The sequence below is a fragment of the Rhinopithecus bieti genome, unplaced genomic scaffold (assembly GCF_001698545.2).
Source record: "Rhinopithecus bieti isolate Rb0 unplaced genomic scaffold, ASM169854v2 scaffold_5002, whole genome shotgun sequence".
Classification (NCBI taxonomy): domain Eukaryota; kingdom Metazoa; phylum Chordata; class Mammalia; order Primates; family Cercopithecidae; genus Rhinopithecus; species Rhinopithecus bieti.
The window spans coordinates 1,399,886-1,411,432 of NW_016804830.1; the positions used below are offsets into that span (position 1 = coordinate 1,399,886).

At 47.9% G+C, this 11,547-nt stretch overlaps 1 protein-coding gene across 2 annotated transcripts in view; it reads right to left on the reverse strand.

Annotated features, from left to right (window-relative positions):
• Positions 1-4,172: 4,172 nt before the first annotated feature.
• Positions 4,173-11,547, reverse strand: part of HINFP (histone H4 transcription factor) — a 16,955-nt gene continuing 9,580 nt past the window's right edge. For both annotated transcript variants that reach the window (XM_017870510.1, XM_017870511.1), the window contains exons 2-10: positions 10,458-10,648; positions 7,946-8,175; positions 7,251-7,362; positions 6,917-7,069; positions 6,326-6,403; positions 6,118-6,238; positions 5,897-6,035; positions 5,680-5,804; positions 4,173-5,143 (exon numbers count right to left, since the gene is read on the reverse strand). In XM_017870510.1, coding sequence (XP_017725999.1) covers positions 4,729-5,143; positions 5,680-5,804; positions 5,897-6,035; positions 6,118-6,238; positions 6,326-6,403; positions 6,917-7,069; positions 7,251-7,362; positions 7,946-8,175; positions 10,458-10,638 — 1,554 coding nt within the window. In that variant the 5' untranslated portion in view covers positions 10,639-10,648 and the 3' untranslated portion in view covers positions 4,173-4,728. The remainder of the gene's footprint in view (positions 5,144-5,679; positions 5,805-5,896; positions 6,036-6,117; positions 6,239-6,325; positions 6,404-6,916; positions 7,070-7,250; positions 7,363-7,945; positions 8,176-10,457; positions 10,649-11,547) is intronic.

Below are 11,547 nucleotides of genomic sequence, written 5' to 3' on the forward strand. Positions count from 1 at the left end.
CCCTATCAATATCCTCTCTCCTGTATTTCTCCCTTTTTTTTGTTGTTGTTGTTTGTTTTTTTAGACAGAGTCTGGCTCTGTTGCCCAGGCTAAAGTGCAGTGGCATGATCACAATTCACTGTAGCCTGGACCTCCCAGGTTCAAGCCATCCTCCCATCTCAGCTTCCCGAGTAGCTGGGATTATAGGCACGCACCACCATGCCCTGCTTTTTGTAGTTTTTTTATAGTCTGGGTTCTGCCATGCTGCCCTGGCTGGTCTCAAACTCCTGGACTCAAGCAATCCTCTCACCTCTGCCCCTGCCTCTGCCTCTGCCTCCCAAAGTGCTGGGATTACAGGTATGAGCCACCGCACCAGGCTTCTCTTGTATTTTTGAAATCGTCCCTCACTGGCTTCTTCCCTTTGACTTCCAGTCTCTTTCCCTCAGGAAATTAGCCTTAAGTTCCACGAGGGCAGGGACATCCCCATTCCTTTCCAAGTTTCATCTACTTACTTGTCCTCCACATTCCCTCCCCAGCCAAGAAATCCAAGCTATTTAGCACAGTATGAAGAAGCTTTCACCATCTCCTCCACCCTTCCCTCTCAGCCTTAAGTCTCTCTGCTACTGTACATGAAGTGGATATGTTCCTCATTTGATTCTTGATCTTGAGCAAAATTCATTGATTCATTTAACATGCATTGAGTGTCCAAATTCACTAGGTCATAATCTTACAGTAATGATTTACTCCCCATGACCATTCATCATTCCTCTCTCTTCTCATCTTAGAGAATCATTTTTCTTTTCCTTTTCTTTTCTTTTTTTTTTTTTGAGACACTGTTCTGTCATCCAGGCTGGGGTGCAGTGGCACAATCACAGCTCACTGCAGCCTCGACTTCCCTGGGCTCAGGCAATTCTCTCACCTCAGCCTCTTGAGTGGATGGGACTACAGGCATGCACCACCATGCCTGGGTTAAATTTTTGTATTTTTTTGTAGAGATGGGGTTTCGTTATGTTGCTCAGGTTAGTCGCGAATTCCTGGGTTCAAGCCATCCATCCACCTCGGCCTCCCAAAGTGCTGGGATTATAGACACGAGTCACTGCACCTGGCCTCTTTTTGAATTTTCCTTTTTAGTTGACACTTTTTTGTTTTTTTTGTTTTGTTTTGTTTTGTTTGAGACAGAGTCTTGCTCTGTAGCCCAGCCTGGAGTACAGTGATGTGATCTCGGCTCACTCCAACCTCTGCCTCCCAGGTTCAAGCAATACTCCTACCTCAGCCTCCCGAGTAGCTGGGACTACAGGCATGTGCCACCATGCCCAACTACTTGTATTTTTAGTAGAGACAGGGTTTCACCATGTTGGCCAGGCTGGTCTTGAACTCCTGACCTCAAGTGATCTGCCCACCTCAACCTCCCAAAGTGCTAGGATTACAGGCGTGAGCCACCATACCCAGCCATAGTTGACATTTTTTTATATCCACCCAGTTATTCTAAGTCCTCTGTGGTTGTGAACTTGCCCCAAATAAAAGAAGTTATCTGCTTCCAACTCCTGGACCACCTGCCTTCTCTCCTATCCCTACTCACTTTAAGGAACACTAAGACAGGGTGTCTCCTTAATCTTCAGATACCATGATGCTGGGACCAGGGTTGACTCTAGGTGAAACTCGAAGGTAACCAAATTAGTATCATCACCCTCCTTCCTCCAGGAGCCCACTGTCACCCACCACAGCCTTTAGTATCCTTCCAGAGGCCTTTGGCTGCCTACTCAACAATGACCCCTCACTCCTGGTCCAGTACTTTCTAAGCCATGCATACTGAGTCCAGGATCCCAAGTCACCCCTCCTCCTAGGGAATGGAATCACATGGTAACAGACCAGAATCTCTTCTTCTGTCTCCATGGTCCAGATAGAGCAATGGGATTTGGTGTGGGCATGACTGAGACTAGTAGGGAAGGCCCTTTTCATAGAATGCTGGCCTGTTCCCAAAGACACTGCTCATGGAAGAATGGATAAAGTCATTAGTGCGGCATTACTCAAGGGGCACGCCACGCCAGTGCTTAGAACACCAGCAAAACAGGGGAACTGAAAAATAAAGGAAAAAATTAGAAACAGAATTTGATAAGTCAATCTATACACAGTGTATGTTTTGAGTATAATCATGTTGAACTTGAAATATGTTTCAGGGCTTAATATTTTCATTCTGATTACATATGAAAAATGGGACACTATAATCTTTTTGGAGTTTATAACCTTTCAAGTCTTCATCTAGTCTTGGTTAGGTGGAAGGTCTCTTCCTGGATGAAACCTTTCCTGATTCCTTGCCCAGGTAATACCATCTACTCCTATTTGGAGCCTTCTAAACGTACCCTGATAAACTTCTATCACTCAGCTTACCTAGTCTTTCCTTGCTTCTACATTGCAAGTCCCTCCAGGGAAGGTCCTGGGTTTTATTCATCTTTGCATCCTTAGCACCTGTGCCCGGACTATAGTAGGAACTCAATAAATGGCTGATGGGATTAATGAAGATATTTTTTTCTTTCCACAAATAGACACACAGTTTTTCTTTCTTTCTTTGTCTGTTTGAGACGGAGTCTCGCTGTGTTGCCAGGCTGGAGTGCAGTGGCATGATCTCGGCTCACTGCAAACTCTGCCTCCCGGGTTCAAGTGATTCTCCTGCCTCAGCCTCCCAAGTAGCTGGGACTACAGGTGCGCACCACCATGCCCAGTTAATTTTTATATTTTTAGTAGACACAGGGTTTCGCTATGTTGGCCAGGACGGGCTCAATCTCTTGACCTTGTGATCCGCCCGTCTCAGCCTCCCAAAGTGTTGGGATTACAAGCGTGAACCACCGCACCCGACCTTAGTTTTTCTAGTAATAGAATTGTCTTTAATAAAATAAAACAGTCCGGGCCGCGGAGGCTCAAGCCTGTAATCCCCAGCACTTTGGAGGCGAGACGGCGATCACGAGGTCAGTGAGATCGAGACCATCCTGCTCACATTGGTGAACCCCGTCCTCTAAAAAAAAAATACAAAAACTGGCCCGGGTGAGGTGGCGGCGCCTGTAGTCCCAGCTACTTGGGGAGCCGGAGGAGCGAGATATGGCATAAACCTCGGAAGGCGGGGAAAAGGGGGGGGCCTTTTTGCAGTGAGCTGAGATCCAGCCACGCACTCCAGCCTGGGTGAGCAGAGGCGAGACCTCCATCTCAACAAAAAAAAAAAAAAAAAAAAAAAAAGGCCCAGAGATCCTTTTTGGGTAGCTTCCTGTGCACCTAAGACTACTTCCTTGACCTCTCTAGTATAGCAGTAGACCATAAAAATGGACACAAGGTGCTGAGAAGTAGCTGAACCAGACTAAATAATGATTCTTATTTTGCAAGGTTTCAATCTCTTTGAGAATCCAGCAAAAAACAGATCCTTTCCCCAGGAAAATGCACACACATAATTTTTTAGTTTGGTTCCTGGACCATTTGATTGCCTCCCTTCTCTAGGAGGCTTTCCAATCCACTCTGTACCCCCCGCTTCCTTCCCACTCCCAGGTAAAGAACCCCTACCCTAGAGGCACTGGGTTCTAATCGGTATTCAGAGTGAGGCCACGGTCAGCAGCCCTATCCTCCTGGTGAGCCCATTCTTGTTCATTCTATAGTACCACTACTGGCCACTCACAGCCAAAGACCTGGGACCTCCATGGAAATGGCATATACTCTAGAAGAAATAGTGAAGTTTCACCAAGGGGAGGAGGAGAGGACAACAGGACAGTTAAGCCAACAAAAAACAAACCACCTGAGTCACCACAAGGGGAACAAGCCTAACTATTCAGCTCCTCTTCTGGGTGGCTATTCTCCTCATTACCTATTAAACTGCCACCAAATGTAAGAAGAAATGAGTAGGCCGGGCGCGGTGGCTGAAGCCTGTAAACCCAGCACTTTGGGAGGCTGAGACGGGCGGATCACGAGGTCAGGAGATCGAGACCATCCTGGCTAACACGGTGAAACCCCGTCTCTACTGAAAATACAAAAAACTACCCGGGCGAGGTGGCGGCACCTGTAGTCCCAGCTACTCGGGAGGCTGAGGCAGGAGAATGGCGTAAACCCGGGAGGCGGAGCTTGCGGTGAGCTGAGATCCGGCCACTGCACTCCAGCCTGGGCGGCAGAGTGAGACTCTGTCTCAAAAAAAAAAAAAAAAAAGAAGAAGAAATGAGTAAGAGTCAAGCATTTCTTTTATTACCAAAAACAATTTGTTAATAAACACACTCAATGCCTCCTATCCTGTCCCTGAGGATAATCATGAAAGTCCTTGGGGTTGTAGAGGAAACCTTAAGAGGAAAATGGCTAATTGGTTCTCAATGCCTTGGCTGGTGACAAAGACAGGACCCTTGTAGGGACCAGTCACATGCCATCCTTGGGCCTAAGGAGCCCTAAAGATGGGAATGGATGTGAGCTAAGGATTTAATCACCGTCAAACATGTCTTGAGGGTTATAGTTAAGCCTGACAACAGCCTCTTTAACAAGAACACACACATCCAGGATCCCCTCAAAGAATCCAAAGTCCTCAGGCTCCCCACAAAATGCAGTCTGGCAGAAAAGGGAAGTCTTTAGAGTCCGTAGAATGATGCAAACCCAGACCAGAGTGGACCACATTGCTCTCAGCACCACTCCTAAAGGCATCCATTGGCAACGGCTGTCCACTAGGGGCACAGCCACTTGCCTGGCTCAAACTCCAGGACCTGGAGAAGAAATGGTCTGGCTCTGCGGCCTTCAAACCATCTGGATCTCTGGCTCCTCAGCTATTCCTTGAAGCTTTTCCATGATGCCCCCTGAGGGTGGCTCAGGGGCTGGGGGAGGCTCTCCTGGGGCTTCAGAGAGCACATAGTAGACAATCTCTTGCTGGCCTTGGGCGTTGGTCTGATTCACCACATGGATGACAGAACTGGGGTTGTCCTGAGAGGCTGAGAGGGCTGTCCCATCGCCAACCTTGCCCTCCTCTTCCTCTTCCTTACGTCCTGGCTCCCCTGGCACTGTTTCTAGAATAATGCCCTGCAGGCTGCTCTCGTTCAGCGACGTTCCCAGGCCCGATCCCTCTTGTGGTTGCCGCAGCAGTTGCTGTGTCAGCTCTACACTCTCGTAGCGAACCAGCTGCAGCCGCATATAGCCATCTTCATGTTCCTTGTACCTGGTGAGGTAGGAGCATAAAGGGCAGCAAATCCAGGCAGGGGGATACAGAAATGGCGTGAAGGCTGGCAAAGTAAGGAACAAACATGAGGGATGGAAGAAGTCCTGGATTCCAAGTGACAGGAGTTGAAGACAAAAAAGGTCTTTATTGGAATATGTAGAAGAAAAGGCAAGAGGGAAAGATCATTACTCAAAATGGAAAGTTTTATGTAGAAACCCAACCAGAGAAACAGACTGTGTTGAAGGGTGAAAGTGTCAAAGGATTTATAAGAAGGCCTTGGAGCTAAGGATCAGAACCCTTAGACTCTAGCTCTAGTTCTGGCTGCAGGACTTTTTGGCACGATTTATTGGGTTTGGCACCATGCCTTACAATCAAAAAACAGAAAAATAAGCTTTGCTCCACCATTATACTTAGGATTCTTTGCATCTAAATGGAAATGGCAGACATAAAACCACCATCAAATTAAGGTTTTCACAACTTGTTGGAAAGGTATACAAACAAGTGTGTTGATCTGGGAGGGAGGCGGAGAGACATACCGAAAACGGGGATGCCCTGAGGGCCACTTGAACTGGTGCTTCTTGCGAAGGTGCACGGTGAGGTTGTTGCCCCGTGTGAAGCATTTGTCACACACATGACATTTGTACCTTGGCTCAGAGTCTCCCTGATGGGGAAGAAAGGGTAAAATGATACCAGTTCTTCACCCCAGGGTCCCCCATACTTCCACTAGCCCTTCGCACCACCAGCCCCACTCACTTCATGTACTTTGCGGTAATGGGACTTGATAGAGCAGAGGGAGCGAGCAGTGAAGGTGCAGTTCTCAAAATCACACCTGTAGGCTGGCTCCTCACTGTGGGTATCCAGGTGCTTCTGGAGGTCAATAAGATTCTTGCAGCTGCCATGAGAAATCAGGAGGGATTGGAGGACATGGGGAACACTGGAACACGAGCTGTTTTCTGGTCCCTAGTCCCCCTTACCTGTAGTCACAACAGTCACATTTAAAGGGCCGGTCCTCACTGTGACGAAAACGCATGTGGTTGCGGAGGGAGGAAGGCAGCGGGCAGGTCATGTCACACAGAGGGCACTTATAGTGATTCACTGAGAGAAGCAGAGAGGAGGCTGTGATGTGAGAACTTCTGGAAGCTTGGAGGGCAGCAGGGAGGCTGGGGGCCGCAGGCCACTCACCATGGTTGCGCATGTGGTCCCGCAACAGCCGCTCCGTGGCAAATCTCTTGGAACAGTGAGAACACTGGAAGTGCTGCTCTGGGGTGGGGCAGGCAGAAGAAAGGAGGGCTATAGGGGATAGTGGGCAGGCACAGAAAGGAGAGGGGAACCATCCCAGGCAGAAGGGAACCACCCAAGGAGAAAAGGAGAGCTTAGGGAGCTATGAATGGACACAGTATCATGGAAAGAGCATGGGACTTGGAGAACCTGAGTTAGAATTCCAGCTTCACCACTTACTAGCTGTGTGATCTCAGGTAAGTGATTTAACCTCTCTGAGCCTCAGTTTCCTCATCTGCAAAAAGGGGGATAAGAAGCCTACCTCATGGGGCTGTTGTGAGGATTCCCTGAGTAACTGGTAATACACACAGTAAGTACTGAATAACAATGTCTACGAATCTGAATCAGCGAAGAGACTATGGGAGGTGCCTGAGCCCAAAAAGAAGAGGGAGCCAAGAGGCAGTTCTCTTCAGCAGCCACCCCCGCTAGAAACATGCCCCTAACCCATTGCAAGCAGGATAGCCTGCATCTACCCCACTTCCTCTGACTACTTACGATCCAATGAGGTCTGGCGACGGATGTGATCTAAGAACTTGGTATTGTTGGCAAACATGCCCCCACAGGTGGGGCAGGCTACCACTTTCTCCTGGGTATGGCTGCGGAGGTGCTCCCGAAGTTTACTGCGGTCCTTGAAGGTGCAGGTACAGCCTAGGAAGGAAGCCCTGTCAGTCTCCAGCCACAAAACCCGTTTTGCCTAGGATCTGGTACCCCTGAGTCCCTCCAGCCAGCAGCCAACCTTGCCCCTGTAGGACCCCTATCCCTTTCTGTCCTAGCTCTTCAGCAATCCCAGGGTTTCTTCCAGAGGCCAGAAGTTAAGGAGTAGCCCTACCTTTCCAGCCACACAGCACCACAGGGTTGTCCTTGCCGACTGCTTCGTATTCACAGCACAGACTGTGTGCTTCCACATGCCGATAAAACCACTCAGGATTGTCGAAGGAACTCTGTGCCAGGGCAACTTGGGGTGAGGACTGAGGGTGGGTAGAGGGACTCACCCCTATGTGCCCAAAGAATTATTGGCTCTCTCCCAAATTAACTTGATGGGGATGGGAAAGTTTGAAGAAAGGCACTACACAGAAATGGAGGAGGGGCCAGGCACAGTGGTGGCTCAACCCCATAATCCCAGCACTTTGAGAGGCTGAGGCAGGAGAATCACTTGAGGCCAAGAGTTCGAGACCAGTCTGGGCAACATACCCAGACCTTGTCTCTACAAAAAATTTGGAAGTTAGCAGGGCATGGTGGTACATGCCTGTAGTCCTAGCTACTTGGGAGACTGAGGTGGGAGGATTGCTTGAGCCCAGGAGTTAAAGGTAATAGTGAACTGTGATTGCACCACTGTACTCTAGCCTGGGCTTCAGACCAAAAGCCTGTGTGTAAAAAATAAATAAATTGTAAAAAGAGCAAAAGAAATGGAGGAGAGATACTAGCAGGAATCTTGGAAATATAAGGCATCCCTGAAAGGGACAAGGCTTCAGAGTTAAGACCCCCAGCTTCCTTCCACCCCAATTACTGGCACTGCCTGCTGACCTCACAGTGCTCCCACAGACACAGGAAGTGGTCAGGGATATCAGGGATGACGTTCCGGCTCTGGAAGTCCAGGATGCAGGGGCCGAGGTCAGCCTGGCTTTGCAAGGCCTGCAGCCCCCACTGTTTCAGCTTGGTGTGGTAGCAGTGGAAGTAGACATGGCGGATGAGGTCAGCAGAATTGTCCAGAGAACAAAAGCCACATTCCTGCCACAAGCAGGAGAATTCTTCCTCTGTAGAAAGGGGTTTAAAAGGAAGAGTCGGACACTTTCCAAGGCTCAGGTCACCTTCCCCCTGCAGCACTAAACAGAGAGTGAGGAGGCTGGACTCTAACCCAATTACCAGGAGTTCATTTAGCAAATACCAGTATTTAATGAACATAAATTGGGTGCCAGGTAGAGGGACTCTAACAAGTAAAAAGTGTCCCACTCCTTGCCCTCACATAGCTTTCAGTCAGGGAGAAAGCATATTCATCAAATAATCAGATCTATAAATATAAAACTGCAACCAGTGATGAGTGTTACAAAGTGGGAATATACGTGGTGCTATAAAAGTATTAAACAGAGATAATGTGATGTAGACACGGTGTTCTGAGTAGCGTCCCCATGTTGAACTCTGAAGGACAACAGATGAGTATCTGTAAATAGGGGAAGTATGGTCTAGGCAGAGGTGAGAGTGTATGCAAGGCCTATGCCAGAAACAGACAGCAGAAATGGCCGGCATGCAAGACCTCTGACATGTGTTTCTGCAGTTCCTGATGAAGATGCTGCCTCTCGATCTCAGACACCTCCCACTTCTTGTAAAACCACCAGTCCTGCTTCCCCTCATGTTACTCGGGAGGCTGAGGCAGGAGAATGGCGTAAACCCGGGAGGCGGAGCTTGCGGTGAGCTGAGATCCGGCCACTGCACTCCAGCCTGGGAGACAGAACGAGACTCCACTCAAAAAAAAAAAAATAATAATAATAATAATAAATAATAATAGTGCCTATCTCATAGGCTCTGTGGGAAACAGTGCTTTAATGTTGGTTTAAAAAAGTACTGGCCAGGCGAGGTGGCTCACGTCTGTAATCCCAGCACTTTGGGAGGCTGAGGCAGGTGGATCACCCGAGGTCAGAAGTTCGAGACTTGCCTGGCCAACATGGTGAAGTCCCATCTCTACTCAAAGTACAAAAATTGGCCAGGTGTGGTGGCGGGCACCTGTAATCATGGCAAGAGGCTGAGGCAACAGAATTGCTTGATCCCGGGAGGTGGAGGTTGCAGTGAGCTGAGATCGCACCACTGCACTCCAGCCTGGGCGACAAGAGCGAGGCTCTGTCTCAAAAAAAAAAAGAAAAAGTACCCAGCAATACTTGACACACAGTAGGTACTACAGAAGAGTTCACTGTTGTTATTGTTTTCAGATTGGATTTTATTAAAATCCCAGTTATTTGCTATTGATAAAAGGCATACCTAAAACATAAGTCAGAGAAAGGTTAAAAAGTGTGAGACGGGGCTGGGCGCGGTGGCTCAAGCCTGTAATCCCAGCACTTTGGGAGGCTGAGGCAGGCGGATCACGATATCAAGAGATTGAGACCATCCTGGCCAATAAGGTGAAACCCCATCTCTACTAAAAGTACAAAACTTAGCTGGGCGTGGTCGCGCACGCCTGTAGTCCCAGCTACTCCAGAGGCTGAGGCAGGAGAATCGCTTGAACCTGGGAGGCGGAGGCTGCAATGAGCCGAGATTGAACCACTGCACTCCAACCTGGCAACAGAGCAAGATTCCATCTCAAAGCAAAAACAAAAAAAAATTCAGAGGTGGGAGTAGGGTTGGACTTGGTGGCACACGCCAATAGTCCCAGCTACTCAGGAGGCTGAGGTAGGATTGCTCGAGGCCAGGAGTCTGAGATCTGTGGGCAACATAAGCAAGATCCTATCTCTAAAAAAAATAAAAATTAAAAAAAAAAACATTGGCGTGTGGTGGTGGTACATGCCCGCAGTCCTAGCTACCCGGGAGGCTGAGGCAGGAGGATCCCTTGAGTGTTGAAGGCTGCAATGAGCTATGATCATGACACTGGACTCCAGCCTGGGTGACAAGGTGAAGAAGCCCTGTCTCTAAAAAATAAGATGTATTTCTGACTGGTTGCAGTAAAAGAAAAAAAAAAATTGGGAATACTAGCAGAGTAAAAAAAAAAAAAAAAAACAGGTTGCCAACAACTTGTACAGAAATATCTTTAAAAAAAAGCATATTCATCTGTATTTAAATATATGTAAACACATGCAAAGAGATGTCAAAAATAATGTTCACTAAAGTACTGTCAGCAATTACTTTTTGATGGCAGGATGGCAGATTTATTCCTTATATCCTTGTTGACTGAGTTTTCTATAAATGAGTTTACAATGTTTTATATACAACAAAACACAATTAGGAAAATAAATCACCATTCTCTCAGGCCGCCTTCTTCCTCTAAGGAAAAGAAAGTCAGATTTTCCACCTTTCTTTGAGCTCCTCCCCTTCCTGTGTCCTGCTGTCTTACCAAGTGGGTCATCCTCCTCTTCCTCTTCCTCCTCCTCCCCAGAGCCGTGCAGGTGCTGCTGCAGGTGCTGAGTGACATGCTCGAAGAACTTTTCCATGGCTGAGCACACAAAGGAGCAGGACCCCCACTCACACTGGAGCCACAGATTCTCCTTTCGAGGAACTTTCCCAGGAGGTGGCATGGTCTTCACCCTAGAGGAAGAGGAAGAAATCCACAGCTGCAAGAATTCCACCCAGGTGCTGCTGGGGGCAAAAAGCTGGGCAGGCAGCCTGCCTAGAATCAGCACGTGTTGTTCCAGTGACCCATGAGAAACCCTGCACTTTTACAGTAAGGATGGAGTAATTCCTTAAATCCCTGGAGGATGTCTGGTGTTTGTGGAAAGGGAGAACAAAAACTAACACTACTGAGTGTGTGCCAGGCTAAACTGAGCTAAACGCTTTAACAGACATTTTCTCATGAAGCTTCAGAGCAACCCACGAAGAAGGAATTATTCCTATGTGAGGAAGAACAATGGTCAGGTTCGAACAGATGGCTTTTGAGAAAGATCAGCGTTCAAATCCTGGCTCCATTGTTCACCACCTACTAGCTGTATGACCTTTGTCAAGAACTTAACTCGTAACTTCTGAATACTCTCATCTGCAAAATGAAGATAATAAATCTTTTTGTTTTTAATTTCACACTTATTATATGTCAAGCACCATAGTAAGCATTTTATTTGCATTATGTCATTTAATTACCAACACCACCCTTTGGGGTAGGTGCTTTTTTTTTTTTTGAGACCGAGTTTCGCTTGTCTCCCAGACTGGAGTGCAATGGCTAGATTTCAGCTCACTGCAACCTCTGCCTCCCGGGTTCAAGCGATTCTCCTGCCTCAGCCTCTCGAGTAGCTGGGATTACAGGTGCCTGCCACCATGCCTGGCTAATTTTTATATTTTTAGTAGAGACAGGGTTCCCCCATGTTGGTCGGGCTAGTCCCAAATTCCTGACCTCAGGTGATCCACCTGCCTTGGCCTCCCAAAGTGCTGGGATTACAGGCGTGAGCCACCACGCTCAGCTGGTAGGTGATTTTTTTTTTTTTTTTTTTTTTTTT